This window comes from Petaurus breviceps, unplaced genomic scaffold (genome assembly GCF_028583685.1).
Source record: "Petaurus breviceps papuanus isolate PSGF00001 unplaced genomic scaffold, PetGlider_PUasm1.0 126, whole genome shotgun sequence".
NCBI classification, from domain to species: Eukaryota; Metazoa; Chordata; class Mammalia; order Diprotodontia; family Petauridae; genus Petaurus; species Petaurus breviceps.
This window is the reverse complement of record NW_027185655.1, coordinates 57,419,772-57,439,668: the sequence shown is the minus strand read 5'-3', so window position 1 is coordinate 57,439,668 and position 19,897 is coordinate 57,419,772. Positions and strand designations below refer to the sequence as shown.

General features: G+C 37.0%; 1 protein-coding gene across 1 annotated transcript in view; it reads left to right on the top strand.

The window, feature by feature from the left end:
* Positions 1-19,897, top strand: part of TENM3 (teneurin transmembrane protein 3) — a 3,497,142-nt gene that overhangs the window by 2,870,355 nt on the left and 606,890 nt on the right. Inside the window, exon 11 of the mRNA XM_069096576.1 lies at positions 4,067-4,374. Within this exon, the coding sequence (XP_068952677.1) occupies positions 4,140-4,374 (235 nt within the window). The 5' untranslated portion in view covers positions 4,067-4,139. The remainder of the gene's footprint in view (positions 1-4,066; positions 4,375-19,897) is intronic.

The following is a 19,897-nucleotide window of genomic DNA, read 5'->3' as shown; positions in this document are numbered from 1 at the left end:
GAGAAAAGAAGGAAGAGAAAGAATGAAAAAGAAAAAAGAAAGGAAGGAAGGAAAGAAGAAAGGTTTTTTTTTTAAAAAGCAAAATCAGATCAGCAAATCGACTGAATACCTAAACCAAGTCTGACAATATATGCAGTTTTATATATATATACATGCATACATGTGTATGTATATATGTATACACACACACATATATATATATACATGCATACAGATAGATAGATAGATAGATAAATAGATAGATATGTCCATGGTCATTAGCCTTTTCAAAAAAGCAGAGAAATACATTATTACATCAGTTTTAAAAACCAGATTCAGTTGGGAAAGTTTGAGACCTTGGGGAGATACCTTGGACCTCTGGAGAGGGAACCAGGACATTTAGTGCATGTGTTTGTGTGTGCGTGTGTGTGTGTGTGTGTGTGTGTGTGTGTGTGTGTGTGAGGGCTAACTAGACTGAGAAGCAGCTCACCTGGGGTGAGTCAGCTTCCTGTTTTAACAGATGATTTTTCCTGTGTGGTAAACTCATTTATTTCTACTTGCTGAAGGAGTAGAAATACTGTCAGAACCCTATAAATTCCGGTCCCCAGGAAAAATCTCCAGTGGCCCCATTCTAGTCATTTCACTGCTGACTGGCACAGTTCAGATCCCCAAAAGAGTGCCCACAGGATGATATGCAGAGGTAACATAGATGCAGAGACAGAGTATTAGAATGTGAGGATACAATTAGGAAGGATAGAGATACGGATTTATTAAGCACCTATAGGCCCTGTGCTAAGTACTTTACAGATATTACCTCATTTAGCACGAAAGCTTCCACTCTGAAAAAAAGTTTGTCTGCCATCTTCTCTTGTTGAGAAAACAAACCGTAAAGGTTTCTTGAAGAAGGGGAAGGGAGCATATTTGTGAATGGAGATAGATGTTGCTAAACAAAACCATATCTAAGAATTATTTCACTTGGGGATCAAGAATTAGGGAGGCCTGTTGACAAATGGTCAAAAGAATATGAACAGGCAGTTTTCAGAAGAAACCAAAGCTATCTGTAGTCATATAAAAAAAATGTTCTAAATCACTACTGATTAGGGCAATGCTTACTTAAAACAACTTAGATACCACCTCATACTTCTCAGATAAAAGAAAAGGAAAATGACAAATGATGGGAGGGAGGTGGGAAAATTGGGACAGTAATTTGATGAACTGGTCCAACCATTCTTTTTTTTTTTGCCTTTTGGAGGGCAATTGGGGTTAAGTAATTTTCCCAAGGTTACACAGCTAGTATTTTGTGTGGGTGTTAAGTGTCTCAGGCTGGAACCGAACTCGGGTCCTCCTGATTCCAGGGCCAGCACTTTACTCACTGCACCACCTAGCCGCCCCTGGTCCAACCATTCTAGAGAAAAATTTGGAACTGTACCCATAGGGCTATAAAAATGCATACCCTTTGACCCAGTATTACCGTTATTAGGTCTATATCCTTAAAGAGGTCAAAGAAAAAAGAAAATAACCAGTTAGCACAAAAAGTATTTATAGCAACTCTTTTTCGTGGCAGCAGAGAAATGGAAATTGCAGGGATGCCCATCACTTGGGGAATGGCTGAACAAGCTGTGGTATATGATTGTGATGGAGTACTATTATGTTATAAGGAATTACGAATGGGATGGTTTTGGAAAGACCTGGGAAGACCTATATGAATTGATGCAGAATGAAGTGAGCAGAACAAGATTTTTATACAAAGTAACAGCAATGTGGTAAGAACGATCAACTATGACAGACTTAACTACTCAGAGCAATAGTGATCCAAGACAATTCTGAAGAACTCATATTAGGTCCACCTACAGTGAGATGAACTCTGAGTAAAATTGAAGTATAATTTTTTTCACTTTATTTTTCTTGCTTTTTTGCAACATGGCTAATATAGAAATGTCTTACCTGATTTCACACATATAATTTATATCATGTTGCATGCCTTCTCAATGGGAAGAGAGGGGCTGGAGAGAAGGAAAGAATTTGGAACTCAAAATCCATCAGAGTTCATGTCTAAAGCTGAAAGAGGAAGTATGCCCATTACTGAGACCTCAAAAACTTTTACCAGGGGTCACATTATGGATGATATGATATGATTCCTTAGTTAGATCTGATTCCTTGGTGAAATTTAAGCCTAAGCTAAAATTTTTGATTCACAAAACTACAAGAAAAAGATACAGCACCTTAGACATGCAACTCTCTTTCCACTTAACAGAAGCTATGTATCTGTTCCATCAGACACAGATCTTTTTGTATTGAAATATTAAGAATTGTAGGGGATTTGAGCCCCCTAAAGGAAAACAAAACTCCAGAGAAGAAAACAAGCTGTTATTAATTTTCCCCTACTTTTTCTGTGCCAAGATGACATGGAATGGTAAAAATTTTAATGTATAGTTGACTAAATGAATTTGTGGTCTTAATAAGGATTTAGTGAGTGCCCATTATAGGTTAGGCACTTCAGTGCTGATGATATGAAGAAAAAATGAAATAAATCCTGTCCTCAAGGAGCTCACACTTTATCAGAGGAGGTATATGAACACATATTAGGATATATAAAGTAAATACAGATCACTTTAGGGAGGGAGGAATGAACACTTGAGAGATCAGGGAAAACTTTGTGTTTGAATTGAGCTCTGAAGGAGCACAGGAGTAATTCTAGGGAAATTGGGGAGAAGAGGAGGCCTTTCTATGGTTCTCTTTAATATTTTGGGAATAACAGCATAACCACTTGGGTTGTCTCTTTGTTGTATTTCTCTCTCACTGTGTGACTTGTCCATATCCTCTAGAGTCAACTCCAAAAGACTCATAATGGAGAGAGATGTCTACATTCAGAGAAAGAACTAGAAAGAACTGAGTTTAAATGCAGATTGAAGCAAATTACCTGCTCTCTTTCTTTTTCTTGTTTGATTTTGTTTCCTCTTTCCCATTGTTCATTCCATCTGATACAATCCTTCTTTATAACCTGACTAATGTCTAATGTGAAAATATCTGCAGATCCCGTACCTGATTGTATACCACCATGGGGGGGTGGGGGGGGGGAGGGAGGAAGGGAATGGAAGAAAATTTGAAACTCAAAGAACTATGGAACTAAATCTTGTAAACTTAAACGAACAAATTAATAAAGACCCAAAAAAATTTTAGAAAATGATATATATAAAAAAGATAGGGATAGGAAACTCCAAGATGAATTAACTCCCTTTACCAATGGAGGTTGACTCCTTACCTCTAATGTATTATCTTGGGTGGGGCTTCTTAACCTAAGGACCATGAAATTAAAAAAACAAAACAAAAAACCCTTGATATTACATTTCAGTATAATTGATTTCCTTTTTAATCTTACTTATTTTGTGCACTGAAAATATTGTGAGAATTGATCCATAAGGCTTTATTAGACTGCCAAAGAGGTCTGGAATATTTTAAAAAATTGATTAAGGACCCCATCTTAGAGAATTGTGCAGAGCCCTAAAAGATTAAGCCTGAAGTCATACAGCCAGTATGTGTGAGAAATGAGACCTGCACTCATACTTCCCTGGGAGCTTGGCCAGCTCTCTTCTCCTATGGTACAGTTTTGTTTTTGTTTTCGTTTCCCTATTTCTCAGATCCATGACATCCTTGGTAATGTAATGCAACTTATTTGCACCCACCATAGATTTTTCCATTGCCCGCCAGGTCACTTGCAATTATATTAGTATAAATGTTAGTATAATGGATATATAGATACCAGAACAGCCCTCATATGACAAACAAACTGGGCATTGGGCATTAGCTCTTAAATAGGTGTATCTAATTTTTTGCCTTTTTTTGTGTGTGTGGTTGAATGAAAATCAGCAACAACAATCCTTACTACATTGTGTACATTTAAACTATGTGGTACATGGATAGAATGATTTATTTAGATAGATATAATGAATTATTTCTTGCCTTCATTTATTGTGCATATTCTAACTACTTTCAAACTTAATAGAAAATTAAAAGAAAAAAATATAAAAATATTCTGGCTACATATAAACATATAAACATTGAGATATATGTTTTTTTTTTCTTCTAGAGGCAAGTGCCAATTGAATGTTGAAGAGAGTTTGTGATAAGTGGGACTGATGAACCCACAGAAGGAATGAAGTATGGATGTAAAGGAACGTAGACCTTATTGCTCCTTGACAAAGAGTAGGCGAGAAAAGGAACAGCGACGTTACACAAATTCTTCAGCCGACAATGAGGAGTGCAGGGTGCCTACCCAGAAGTCTTACAGTTCCAGTGAAACCCTGAAAGCTTTTGATCATGATTCCTCTCGTCTGCTCTATGGGAACAGAGTAAAGGATCTGGTTCACAGAGAAGCGGACGAATACACCAGGCAAGGTAGGTTGCCTCTTCTACGCCACAACAAGGCACGCTCAAATGTTGGTCAATTACACGTGTTTTTGTGAAACCTCTTTTTGTCCTGGACAAGTATTATTATCCTTTTTCTGATAGTTTCTTGAAAAATTATCCGCTGATGTGATTTTTTTTTTCTTGAGAGCACTAGATACAGTTATGTCAGATAAAAAAATCAGAAAGTCATCTGTGAGGTGTGGATTCACAGAAATGCCTTCCACAGCCCTCTGAAACCTTTCTCAGTGTAGAGGCAATGGCTATGCCATTGGCCAAAGTGGATGGAACTCAGTACTTCATATAGACATTTTACACTCACGGAACTCTCCTAGTTCTAGGGACTTATTAAAATGTCAGTGGGGAAGTAGCTGGAGCCTGGGTGTCCCCAAATGGGAGCTCCATGCCTGATGAATATAAATGTATTAAGCTGTTGGTAGCTGAGCCTGAATCCTGGGTAGTAAGCACACAAGAAGGAAAATAGTAAACAAAAAAACCCTCCTCTTTTCAGTCAGTTAGTCAACAAGTATTTAAGTACTGATCAGGTACAAAGCATTTTGTGCTAAACTCTGGGAACACCAGAGACAAACATGGAACCATCTTTGCCCTCAAGTAGCTTACATTATGTCAAAGTAGAAACTATGACCATATATAAGAAAATACAAAATGCATGCAAAAATAAATATAATTTAGAGGGGATCACAAGAAGCTAGGGATCAGGTTAAAAAATGTCTTATATAGGACGTGGCTTTTGAAGAAAATAAGTGATTCACCAGGTAGAAAAGAAGAAGTCTACTTTATGCACCTTTCTCCCAGGAGAGTGACCCTGAGAGCATATTCATTGATAAAGTGAATCAGTACTATGTTTGTCCTGCCAGAATTCTGTAGCAGTGAAAGTGGCATAAAGGGATTTCTTGTGGAAGGTTCTGGTTTGTCCCCCTGGAAGTCAGCTTCAAAAATCAGCCATGGAGGTTCAGTCTTTTATAAATTTGTTCTACTGTTTATAGGGCTGTTTTTATTTTTGTCTTGTGGTGGTTAGGACTTCCATAACTTTGTTCCCTCCTAGGCTTCACTTCACTTTTTCTAAATTTTTACCTTTTTTTCCACTTTTTTAATTGAGGCCTTAAGGTACATCCTCCAAGTCACTGACTGCAAGCTTTGCAGTGTCTATTACTTTGTTGATATGGGCATTCTCTCCACTTAGATACTCCTCTGCACCTTAGTACATAGACTAGATAATCTAACTAGACATGATGGCCCTTGAGATCCCATTCAAGTCTAAATTGACAAGCTTATCAGAACTTTAATTGAAAACTCTGTAAAATTCAAGAAGAAAATAGAACTAAATTTTTCTCTCATCAATAGTTATAGTTTTTTTTTTATCATCTAAAACCAAGCATGAGGTGGTCAAAAAGGGGGAAAAAAAGAATTGGGAAGTGACATTGAATATTTATGAAGTTGCTAGAAGAATGAGTAAAAGAATAGAAGTTGTTACCCTCTTTTTAGTTATTATACATTAGTATTATAGGCATTGGTTTAAAATCAATTTTAAAATATTAAAGAATTCTGGAAATTACAAAGATTTCAACAACTCTGTGAGCCTTTTCCCCACTGATACACTGTAGTTGCTTCTACAAATGCTTCTCTGAAATCTACTTTTGTCAAAAAATCATCTGATATTCTTGTGGGAACCACTATGTCTACATAATGGTTTAGGAGTTATTAGTGGTACTATTTATTATAAGAAGTAAAGCGTTTTAAGATTTCATTTGGCCCTTTTTGTGGGATACATAGAACAGAAATGGAGAAAGGTGCCTTTTGTAGAGAAATATCCAATAGCATCTGGCCTTTAATTAGGTTGTGCCTTTAAAAGAGAACATTCCCTCCTTCTACAACATTGTGCTCTAGACTTCTCACAGTTCAGGTCGGAGCCCACTGTCAACACGAGTTATTTCAAAAGAAAGAATTAGGGTGGGTAGCTGGAAATACATACATTTTGGTCCCAGTATACAATGTCACTTTTCTTTAGCAAAAAATAACTGTGTTTATGCCATCTGAGAAGCAGCTACACAGGGAACATTGGGAGAAAGAAGTTCTAGGCAGTATACAGCACATGTGGTAGTAAAATTATAAAATTTGGAAGGCCCAGCTCCACCCCAAGCAAGCATTCAGCTGTGGCAGAGGATGGATGTTTAGAGGGGTTAAAAATAGAGAACTGAAATGTTTACCTCCTGGGCAGTGTTAATACAACCCAGGCTCTTTATGATGACATAGCAATACCATCTGTAGAAATTGTAGGCCTCAAGCCCCCCTTATGGGACCATGCAGTACTATTATCCATTCTGTGTGAGCCAAGGCTTGGTAGTTCTTAGGAGTGTTCTTAAAGAAGGGGAATTAAACAAGGAAGCTTGGGGAGGGTGGGTGAGTGTGAAAAAGCAGCAGTCTAGGAAAAGCAAGTTGAAGGAATTAGAGGAAAAGGGAGCTTGCACCACTCAAAAATCATTAATAAATTCAACTGCTTTAATTAAAAAAAAAGAAAACCATAATTTCCAGAAAATACAGACAAAACCAACTATATCCAAAAGGGAAAATGGGCAATCCAAAATGTGGTAATTGCTCTTCGACTTTATGAAGCAAGTGAAAGGGATTTTAGTCAGATTTCTGGGGAATGTGTCACTACATCATAAAAACCAATAAATAGCACGTGTAACACCTTAGCTGTTGATCTAAAAAGACAGACCAAGGACTGAATGAATTCCTTTCTTACCTCTAGGGTAGTCAAATTAATACCTTTTTTTAATGGGGCAGTCTGGGAATGCTTATAACTGTACACTCTATTAAGCAAGGAAGTCAGTCTAAAAAACTTAGTCTGACACCTTCACAGACACCCATTTCTCCCTCATTTGGGCTGCGTGTTGTTCTGTATTCCTTCTTGCACTCCGTGATGTTGCTTTCTTTCTTTCTTTTTTTTTTTCTTTGCTGATGTTATGATTGGGGTAGGAGGGTCATGGAAAAGTGCAGTATGTAAAAGGCCATGTGTTTGTTACACTTAGCAAACTTTGTGAAAAACTTCTCAGTCTTTTATTTTCTCAGAATATGTTCTAGTTTTCTAAGTCTAATTTTCCCTCCACTATGCTCACTACCACTGTTACCATATACATTTCAGTATTTCAAAGATTTATGATTTCTTTGTTCCATTGATATATAGAGCAACCTCTCTGTGCCTTACTAAGCAGTTGTTAGGAGTTACTGAGGCTGAAAAAGTATCATTTGATGGGCCAGTCACCATGTACCTAATAAAAAATTAAATACCAGCATTAGTCAAGGATTAAAAAAAAAACGTAAAAAGGGTCCTTATGCCTTCTGCCCTGATTCCTCCCTCCTTCCAATTTAATCTCTTGCTTTGGAAATATTAGTTAAATCAATACTACTTATTTTTTAAACTGGGAACTTTTAGCCACCCTATAGTTACAATGCTTGTAATAACCCTCCAAATCCTGACTCTCTTGTTTACTACTTGAGGAACCTCAGGCAAATCCCTTTATCTCTCTTGGATTCCTCAACTGTAATATGAGAAGTTTGGACTCAGTGATGTTTGTGATCCCTTTTTACCTCTAAATTCATGAGGTCTTGCCCTCGTCACAGCTCCCTTACATAAATAAATAAATATATATTTATACACATGCATATATATCCACACACATACACATATACATACATATACACATATACATTTATATAGATATGCACACATGTGTGCATGTATATATGTTTGTGTATATTTATATACTCATGTGTGTGTATGTGTATATATATATGAGAATAGTCTCCACCCTTTTGTTTTCATATATTAAGTACTTATTACATCTTGTTTTTTTAATTTTATTTTCATTTTATTTTTGTTGTTTTTTGCTCTTGTAGCAATATAACCTTATCTTTATTTACTTTTCTTTTTTGCTTTTTTTGGAGGAGGGAAGGCAGGGCAATTGGGGTTAAGTCACTTGCCCAAGGTCACACAGCTAGTAAGTGTTAAGTGTCTGAGGTTAGATTTGAACTCAGGCCCTCCTGACTCCAGGGCTGGTGCTCTATTCACTGAAACTCTATTCACCTAGCCGCCCCTAGCCTTGTCTTTAAACTAAAAAGATGCTTTAGTCCTTAATTTGATTTATTTCAAGAAATACTATTATCTGTCTGCTATGTATGTCACTATGGCTGGGTACTGGAAACTTGTGAAGAAAAGATAGATAGATAGATAGATAGATAGATAGATAGATAGATAGATAGATAGATAGATAGATAGATACATACATACATACATACATACATACATGCATACATGCATACATGCACACATGCATAAATACACACATACACATATATGTGTATCTATACATATGCATAAACATACATATATACAATACGGGGGGGGGGGCTCTGTGTATACAAATTTTGCCTGTAAGGAGGTTATAATCTAGGTAGGTAGATCAGGTTCACAAGTAAGTATAAATACAACTTAGATTATGGTGATAGAACAGAAGTATAAAGTGCTGTGAGATTTCCAAGGAGAACAAGAAAACATTTAGCTGGAGACCTTGAATGGTTTTCAGATTTCCAGCAATTGGACAGTGGTTACTGGGCTTCTGGGCACCCCATTTTAGGAAGGGCACTGCTGAACTGCCCTCTAGAAGAGGCCAATCAAGACCGTAAGCCCAGAGGAGACCAAGGAGGAAGGATAGTTCTCTTCCAGTATCAGAAGAACTAACATATGAAAGGGGCCACAGAAGGCAGGACTAGGAGCAATGGCAGAAGTTTAGAAATATAAAAGTCGAGTCAATGTAAGGAAAAACTTCCTGTCAGTTTGCCTCTCCAAACTGGAGTGGGCATCCCTTCCAAATTGAAATGGTATGTAGTGGGTTCCCCCTCTCTCCAAAGCTGGACTGACTGCTTGTCAGGGTGTGTTCTAAAGGCAATTGTAGAGACAGAAGTCGCAATAGAAGTCATTGAGGCTCTGATTGGGACAGTGGGGCTAAAGCGACTCATTCTAGGAACAAGGGATTGGGTGAGCAAAGTCACAGATAGAGAGAAGGCTGGAATTTATTTGTACAGCAGTAAGCAGTCCAGTTTAGCTGGAAGTATAGCTTATAGCGTTTTTATAGCACTGTGAGGTTTACAAAGCACTTTACATATTTTATCTCCTTGTTGAGGTAGGTGCTTTTGTTATCTGCTTTTTACCAATGAGGAAACTAAGACTGAGGCAACTTAAATGATGTGCCCAGAGATACCCAGATAGTAAGGATCTGAGACAAATTTCCAAGGCAGATTTTCCTGATAACAAGTATATATCCTTAAACATGGTGATAAGGAAAGTTCTAGTTTCTTATAATTTTATTTTGGAATAAACTTTTATAACTGTTTCTGTTTTTTATAGCATGCGCATTTTCCATTGTATTCCTGCACATTCTCCATCCCAGAGAACCAGACTTTATGAAAAAAGAAAAAAAAACATAGAGGGGGGGAAACTCTAGCTACTGTGCCATTTATCTGCTTCAAGTATGTGAAAAGAAGTCACCTGAGTCTAGAAAAGTTGACTTGTCCTGACCTTCCTAGTTGTATAACTGTGGATAAGTCATTTACCTCTCTGAACTGCAATTTCTCATTCCCAGATTAGGGATACTAATACTTATACACTATAATTTGCAGGATTGTTTTGTATGCATGTATATTATATATATACACACACACACATATATACATATATCTGTATATATAGAAGATGGATGGATGGATGGGTAGATGGAGAAAAGGAGAGGAAGAGGAAGGGAGGAGAGAGAGAGAGGTGAGAGGTAAGGAAGTTGTTATTATTATTGAATTTTCTCCTGATTCACCACCCTCTCTATTGAAACATGAAAAAGTGGGAGGAGGGAGAGAATAGACACTAATTAAGAATCTTAAATGTGCCAGGCTCTGTGCTAATAAGAACTTTACAAATATTATCTCATTTGATAATGATAAATGAAACAGTAGTTACAAATATTTCTATAAATTGAACCTATCACTTTATTAAGCAACTGCTCTCTAAGTATGAATTATGAAATAACTTTGGAAATTAGACATTCTTTTCTTCCTTTATAACTCCCTGCTATTTTTTATTAAAAATAAATAATATCACAAACGACTAGGCACCCTGCCATAGCACGCTGCTTCTAGCATTCTAGTCACTGGTGATTTTTTTTCGAGGTGCGGTTGTCCTGTCTTGGTTCAAATGTATCTGTGTTCCACTTTTATGCTCCTTAAAAATGATTAGTCACACCTCTCCCTTCTTGCTTATACAGGTAAGCTTTGGAACACAGAATAGAGCATCAGACTTGTTCGTTATATTGGTTAGTTTTGTCGAATGTGTTCCTCCTGCATGCTTTTTTTTTTCATAAAGGATGACTCTCTGAGAGGAAGAATGTACAGGAATTCATTGGGAAATGCAGGTGATATAAAAACCAAAAATAGCTGTAAAAATTTATTCCAAAATAAAATGATAAGAAACTATAGAACTTTCTTTATCACCATGTTTAAATCCAACATATAACCTGGGGGGGGGCAGTTACCATATATTATAGAATAATTGAATGGAGAATTTGTCACTTAGCCAACCCTTCTAGTAGTAGACTATTGTAAATGCAGCTTTGAGAGTATGGCAGTGTCTAGAGTATTGCAAGAAGCTTGTGTCCTATAGGTAAGACATGCTGTTTTCTTTGTATTTCAGTTATGTCTGTGATCTGTAATGAAATGCAATAGAGGCTTAAACCCTAAATAACAGAAATGTAGTAGTCATACTCAGCCCAAATTTATTCAAGGATACCCACCAGGAATTCCTAGTTTGCCGCTATCTACAGTTGCAATATGGATGCATGTTGTTGAGTTGGCTGCCAAGAATATATAGAAGGTGAGGGAGGCTAATTATCATGAGTAAGTGGAAGTTTCCTTAGAAATCTCTATGAAGTCAGCAAGCATTTATTACATGCCTATTAAGTACTGGGAACTGTACTAAGAGGGATACAAAAAAATAAACATGGTTCCCCCATCTTCAAAGAGCTAACAGTCTAATGGGAAAGACATTAAACAACTATGTCTAAACAAGATATTCACAGGACAAATTAGACATAATCTCAAGGGGAAGGCACTAAACATTAAGGAGGACCAGTAAAGATTTCTTGTAGAAGGTGGGATTTTATCTGAATCTTGAAGGAAGAAAGAAGGTAGAAATGAGGAGGGAGACCCATCAAAGCATGGAGGACAGCTATTGAAAATGAACAGAATAGGGGCAGATAGGTAGCACAGCGAGTAAGAGCACCGGCTCCAGTGTTGAGAAGACCTGGAGATCGAATCCCGGGCTCAGACACTTAGCACCCACCCAGAAACACCTGGCCGTGTAACCTTGAGCAAGTTACTTAATCCCAGTTGCTTAGGGGCGGCCAGGTGGCTCAGCGAGTAAGAGTACCGGCTCTAGTGTTAGGATGACCTGGATCAAATCCAGGCTCAGATACTCAGCACCACACCCAGAAATAACTGGCTGTGTAACCTTGAGCAAGTTACTTAACCCCGATTGCTTTTAAAAAAAAAAAAAAAAGAAAAGAAAATGAACAGAATAGGGGCTGCTAGATGGCTCAGTGAACAGAGCGCCAGCCCTGTAGTCAAGAGGACCTGAGTTCAAATTCGGCCTCGCACACTTAACACAAAAACTAGTTGTGTGACCTTGGGCAAGTCATTTAACCCCAATTGCCCTCCAAAAAGTAAAAGTAAAAATAAAGAAAATGAACAGAATACATTTAAACTCTCGCTGTAGCCTCCTTAAGGAAGAGTCTTAGTTAGCCAATGCCTGCTGGCCAGTGGGTAGAGGTGACAATATTAGCTACTGTCATTCCAACTTTTTTTTGGTGAAAAACCCTGCTCCACCCTCCTAGGAGTCTGTTCTTTCTCAAAATCTTGCCCTTGAACAGCAATAGCCCAAGTACAATCTTTCTATTGATAAATCAGATGCTTACGAGATAATTCTATGTTTTATAACAGCCCTAAAAATAGAGACTGATCTTATAGGATCTCAGATCGATCTCATTGTTTTAAATGGAAATAAGAAACGAGAAGCAACCAGAAAATGAACATTTCACTGGGATTAGGAATTCTCCCTCTCCCTCCAACTACTTTATACTTAGAAATTGAGTAATGTGACATTCTATCCTAGTTCACAGCAATGCTTTCCAGAGTTACTACTCAAATTTATTTTCTAAAAAGACTTCCTTTTAACTAAACTTTAATATTTTTAGACCTTGGACAAATACCTGGTATATTTGGAAGCTGTAAAGCTGAGTTGACAACAGTTATGGGAATGCTTTGCTTTTTGGCAATAACATCTTGGGTTCAAATCTGTCCCTGTTCAAATCCATCTGTGTGACTTCCTGGCTAACTCATATATGTGATATGTCAGTCCTTGAGGAGCTAGCTACCTGTGAATAAGAAGTGGAACTCTGCATTGGGGAGTGTTCTAAATTCTCAAATTCTAGTTCTCTTTGATATTTAAAGAAAATATTAATCAAAAATCACCTAAATTCTCAAATATTCGTTGTCTTTGATAACTGAAGAAAATTTGTCCTCATAGAGCCTTAGCTAAGATATATTTGTTTAAAATCACACACACACACATACACACACAAGCAATGAAAGACAGAATAGGTTTTTCCTACCTTCTTTCATCATAAAATGGGCATTGCTTAGGGAGGTTATGAAAGCATCTGAGACCTTAGACTCAACAAGGAATATTGGCCATGTGGGGGAATTTTGAAAATAATTTGTGTGAAGAAATAGTTTGTTCATACAAAAAACAAGTCTGAGAAGACAAAATATAAGTTTCCTGGCTCTGCTTAGAAACACCTCCAGGATTCCAAAATAATTAACATTATACCTTTGACCAGTCTGGATGTTATGACCCTTATGTTTTCATGAGAGTTTTTTTGCTCTGCTAATAGTTTTGAATAACAGGGATTCATGTTTCAGAACTGGATGAAATGGACCATTTATTTCTTTTGCTTTCACCTAGGAAGGGAGCCAGTGTGGAATGATGGATAGAGTTCCAGACTTGAGTTGGAAAGACTTAGGAGATTTCTGCCTCAGATTATCTATATAGCGCTGGGGAAGTCATTTAACCTCTCTAGTACACTCATTTACAAAATGGGATTATAATAGTAACTGTTATATCTCATAAGGTTATTGTGAGTATCAAAAGAGATAATATAAAATGCTTCTAAATATGTAAATTTTTTGCAAACTTTAAACTATATAAGTTTGTTATTAGTGTTTATATTATAAACTATAAATATAGTTTATATTACATATAAAAGTAACTATGATCCTTTGGGGAAACAATTTTCCTTTTTTTATAATGGCACAAAGAATCATATTAAGTGGTAATTTAACAAATAATCTGACATAGTCAAGAGAAAGATTCAGGAAGACCTGTATTCAAATTTCTCCTTTGCCATTGGCTAGATAAATCTTTTAACCTTTCATTCAGTACCTCAGACAACCCTCTAGGCCTAGATGTTACATTTAAGAATGTACATTGGTGGAAGGAGTTTCCACACTGGGATTTCCCACAATGGGAATGAAATTATCAAAATTGATTTTCCCCCAAGGGGAATGCTTTCCCCCAAAGCAATGAAATCCTCACTGTCCTGTATTTTCATAGGCTTTCACTTTCTTTTCCCTACTAGTAAACATATAGTGTTTCTATAAGCCTTTGGTCTTGGTTGGACTTCCACAAAGGCAATGAAGGCTGTTTCTATATAGACTGACACAATATATGGTTTTCTAAGTCAGTATACACCCAAAAGAATCCTTATGTACAGTTTAGCAGTCCCGTTCTTTTATTTTCATTTATTTTATAGCATTCAGTTCCACAAGCTTTTGAGTTTTACATTTTCTCCCTCTCCCTCCCTCCCCCCACCCCAAGATAGCATGTAATCTGATCTAGGCTCTACATACACGTTCATATTAAACATATTTTCACATTAGTCATGTTGTAAAAAAGAATTATAACCAATAGAATGAACCACAAGAAAGAAGAAACAAGACAAAACAAAAAAGAGAAAGAGAGCAAATAATATGCTTCAATCTGCATTCAGACTCCATAATTCTTTCTTTGGATGTGAATTAGTATTTTCCATCATGAGCCTTATGGAGTGTCTTAGATCCTTGCATTGCTGAGAAGAGCCAAGTCAATCAAAGTCAGTCATCTCACAGTATGACCATAACTGTGTACAGTGCTCTCCTCATTCTGCTAGAGGTCCCATTTCTATTTGAATTTAACACCACTGGCCTGAAACAAATGTAAACGTAAATGTGAATCATACAGTTAGAGGCAGCTAGGTGGCATAATGGATAGCATGCTGGACCTGAAGTCAGGAAGACCTGAGTTCAAATCTAGCCTCACACATTTACTGGCAGTGTGACCCTCAGCAAGTCACTTAACCATGTTTCCTTCAGTTTCCTTATCTATTAAATGAGCTAGAGAAAGAAGTAGTAAATCATTTTAGTATCTTTGCCAAGAAAACCTCAAATGGGGTCACAAGGAGTCAGATACCACTGAAATGACTGAACAACAACATGCAGTTAGGTATTATCACATAAGGTAGTTGAATCATGTCTTCCTAGCTCCAAATGTGGCTCCTTCATTCAGTAGAACAGGCTGGTTCTTGTAGATGGAGATATGGATATGGATATAGATATAGATGATATAGATATAGATATGTGTGTATGTGTGTGTGTATATATCCATCTACAAGAACTAGCCTGTTATTCTGTTTCATATTTAGATATAGATACATACATATATGCAACATATATACATATGTTTATAGACAGTAATTGGTCACAGCATCACTCCTAAACCATGACAAAGACCTTCCCTTTAAAAAGAGCTGCAGCTATGTGTAAACTAGATAAGAAGTTCTCACTGGATAAAGACATCTTCCCTCCAGGCAGCTAAGTGATATGGTGGCTAACACACAGGACCTCGAATCATGAAGAGCTGAGTTCAAATCTTGCCTGACCCAGGGCAGCTAGGAAGCACAGTGAATAGAGCTCAGGCCCTGGAGTTAGGAGGACTTGAGTTCAAATCTGGCCTCAACACTTGACACACTTACTAGCTGTGTCACCTTGGGCAAGTCACTTAATCCCAACTTCCCTGACTTCCCCTCTCAAATTTTGCCTGATGCTTCCTAGGTGTTCTAACCTGGACAAGTCATGTAATTTGTCTGTGCCTTAATTTCCTCATCAATAAAATGGGTATAACAGTAGCACCTATCTCATAGTTGTAAGAATCTAATGAGTTAATACATGTAAATTGCTTTGTGTACCTTAAAGCACTCTATAAATGCTAGTTATAATTATTACTAAGATAATATTTCAATTGCAAAGAGATATAGGTATTTAGCTTATGCAATGATTCTTTAAGGAATTTTTCCAACACATAAATATCTCATAATAAAAAGTGAAATAAAAATAAATATATTTTACATGTTAATAGTCATTGTCATTGAGAAAAATAAAATAAAAAATAAAATATTGCATGATGCCAACATTCTATGTATAGTAAAAAAATACAGTCAGTTCTCTTTTAAAATTGTAAACAAGAACATTTTCAGCCCTGCTAAGATAGAAAGAAATATATGTTGTTCCATAAGGAGTTTAAACTCCTTAGGGACAAGGATTATTTCATTGTAGTCTTTCTGTCCCCAATGTCTGACATGTAATAGATGATTAATTAGTACTTGCTGATTTATTTATTTGGATATGACCATTCCTTTCTAAGTATAATCTTTATTTTTTTACTTCAGGCTCTTTGTTGAATATCACTTTTAGTTACCAGGCTCATATTTATTTGACTTTATTCTGTCCCAAATGTTTTGTTCTTCAAGCTGTGGTCTTTCCAATTATATTGCATATTCTAAATAGTAATAGAGTGCTATATACCTATATCTTTTAAGCATTATATGAACATTCTAAACATTATTTCAGAAACTCACTTAAAAGCATTAGCCCTATGGAAAAATTATGTTAATAAGAACTTTAAGTCATTCATGTGTTTGTCTTCAGGGTCTTTATTTTGTGATAACCTGCCTTGGAGTTAAAAGAAGTTTATTCTCATTTTTAATCTGTGTGGAGAAATATACCAAAAAGGACCTATTTTAATAATTGTAAAGATGGGAGTTTCTGGAAGCCAGAGTTGTATGGTTTAAATTTTGAAAGCTGAGATGTACATTAAGTTTAGGGTGTTTTTACAGTGAATAAGAAGACAGCTTCAGAAGAAATATGACCTCTGGTCTTACCAGTGAATACTTACTGGTGTTATGAATTGATGTATAGGGATGCCAAAGTTTTTATTTTCCCATTCCTCCCTCACCTCTGTTGAGAGAAAGAAATCTGACATGCCATAGCATATTTTTTGAATTAGTTATTAGTTTCCTGAAATCTTGTCCTTCTGAGGAGTATTTTTATAAAGAGGGGCAAAAACCTGAAACATGAATCAGTTTCACTGTGCTAATTACTTTAAGTCCAAAGTTTATTACTTTTAAATATTAGCTACTCAAAGTGATTCATCTGGAGATCAAAATGATTAATCCTTCTCAGTCACTATAAATGTCAGCCACTGGATTAAAGGATTTAGATGGTCATGTTTTCTCAACCTTAAATTTTTCTACTTAAAGACATAAGTTAAATAGCTCTGGTTTATCATTGTTTCATGTTAATGTTTTTCTCTCAGGCTCCCTCTCTTTGCTCCCCTGCCCGCCTTGCTGATTATTAACTTTCTAGGCAAGTGGTTCTTTCTGGATTGGAAGCCAACCTGATTTGTAGATTACCTCTACCAGAAGGTAGGAATAGATAGATGTAGCTTAGAGCCCTCCTCCTGACCCAGTGGGAATAATCCTATCTCTCCCCCTCCCTCAGCCTTGATAGGTCTAATGTACTGAGCCCTCACATACTTCTAAACTTGAATCATGGGGCCCTGCCGCCATGCCAATCTGGGATTCACATGGGGAGTCACTAGGGTTCAATTTCCCATATGATTATTAAATACCTGCTGCTGCTCTGTGTCAACCCATAAAACATATTTACACCAATGCCTCTGTCCTTTGACTATCAGGTGCCAACAGATGGGCTAAGCACGTTATCGCTACTGTGCTTTGGATTGTTCTATGGGGATAATTATTGAGGAAAAAAGAAGAAGCAAATTAGTTTTCAGAAAGCTTTCGATAACAATCAATCGTCTTAAGTGATTTTACTAGATACAAACTGTTGCCAACATCAGCATTTGTGCTTCCTGCCAATCAACAGCCCATGCCCTCCATTCGCAAGAGAGGCCCAGGGATAACCTCCTCATTCAAGTCAGCAGACATACAAGCTAGTATTTCTATTTTGTTCCACAAAGTCTTCCATTCAATGTCTATATGCCCTTCCTACCCAGAGACTTCAGGAAACCTTCTTAAAGATTATGGGCGGCAGCTAGGTGGCGAAGTGAATAGAGTACCAGCCCTGGAGTCAGGAGGACCTGAGTTTAAAGCTGTCCCCAGACACTTGACACAATTACTAGCCATGTGACTTGGGCAAGTCACTTAACCCCAATTGACCAGCCTTCCCCCTCCAAAAAGCAAAAAAAAAAAAAAAAAAGATTATGCAACTTCTCCAGAGTCCTTTGTCCCACTCTCACTTTCTTTACTTGCAAATAAACACAGCAATTTGCTTTCCCTGTCTCTCACCACATTGACCAAAATACTCCTAAAACTCCAGTGCCTATTCCCTACCAACAGAGACACCATACCTCCCAGGATAAAGGTCCACCTGAAACTTGCAGTGGTAAACTAGAATACTTTTCACCAGAGCAGTATTTGTGAGAAAGAATCTAGGTTAGAAAGGTGAAATAATGTCTCTCTGAAGCAGGTTTTGACTTAGTACCCCACAAGCTTAAGGCAAACAGCATTTCCATGGTCTGGGATGTTAAGAACACACACACACACATACCCACACACACACACACACAGAACACAAAACCAAACACAAGTCAGTTTGCTAAATTTTCAGAATGAGCAAATACCAACTCTACAAATCAAGACACTTTTCATTATTTTGCTGATTCTAGGGGTGGGGAGCCACTGACTGTGAGGCCACATATGGAAGGCTCCCCAACCCTGGTCTACACTAAAGAAAGCAAAGGAGAAAATGTTAATAATTCTGATCAAATGTACAAGCCCGTGTACATGTTGTTGTTTCAGAAAGTTAAACATTTACCAGCACATTGCTGCTGTCCTTTCCTTGTGTATCGTGTATGTACATAATTATTTGCATATTTTCCCTCATTAGAATGTGAGATCCTTAAAGGCAAGGACTATTTTTGTCTTTCTTTGTATCCCAGTGCTTAGCTCAGTTCCTAGAACATAGAAGGTACTTAATGAAAACTTATTGAGTTGACTCTACTACCAGTGTCTGTACAGACCCTTCTGTCTAATTTGTAATCTTAGATAGTTGACTGGAATAATGAGAGATTTAGTAACTTGCCCAGTATCACACAGTTAGAAGGAATAAGATGCAAATAGATCAAATTATGCAAAGATCTATACAAATAAAGTATTTACCCTGTGTGCCAACAGCACTAACAATTCCACTTAGAGCAATGGTAATAAGAAAGTTTGTAGTTTTGTGGGAGGTGAACTGTGAGAAATGATATTGAAACAAAAGGTCTAACTTGATTAGACTAGAAGTTTTGAAGTGGGACAGATGGAGTAGACTAGAAGCCTGAGTAAAAAAAAAAAAGGGTACAGCCTTTTGACTGAGTCTAAATTTTACAGAACAAATCCCTTTATTAAGGGGATTTGTCCTGTGAAGTTTGGATTTGGTCAAAGGGTTGCACTTGAGGACCTAGAGGGCCACATGTGGTCTTGATGTCACAGGTTCCCCACCTCTGTCCTAGACCCCATACAAGTGTGATAAAAAGGAAACTACAAAATGATATAACATTGATTTCACAGTGGTCAAATAAGTGATTGGAATAAGATGAATACTTTAACAATAATAGCTGTGAACTGAAGAATTATATATGGGGGAAATCACTTTGGAGTAGGAAGATGGACATTTTACATATATATATACATACACATGTGTGTGCATACTGTATGTGTATATGTGAATGAGTCAATTACCATTTGAGAATAGCATCAGAAGAAAAGCAGTCTGACTCAGTTTTTATTTCCCCTCCTACTTTTCCAACTGAAATTAATTTTCTGATTAATTTCTTAATCTATGATTTATTCTAGTTTGGAGATTATTATATCTCAAAAAAGTTTTTTTAACTAATCGGTGTTAAGTAACTTGCTCAAGGTTATACAGCCAGTTATTTCTGGGTGTGGTGTTAAGTATCTGAGCCCAGATTTGATCCCCAGGTCATCCCGACACTGGGGCCGGTGCTCTTACTCTC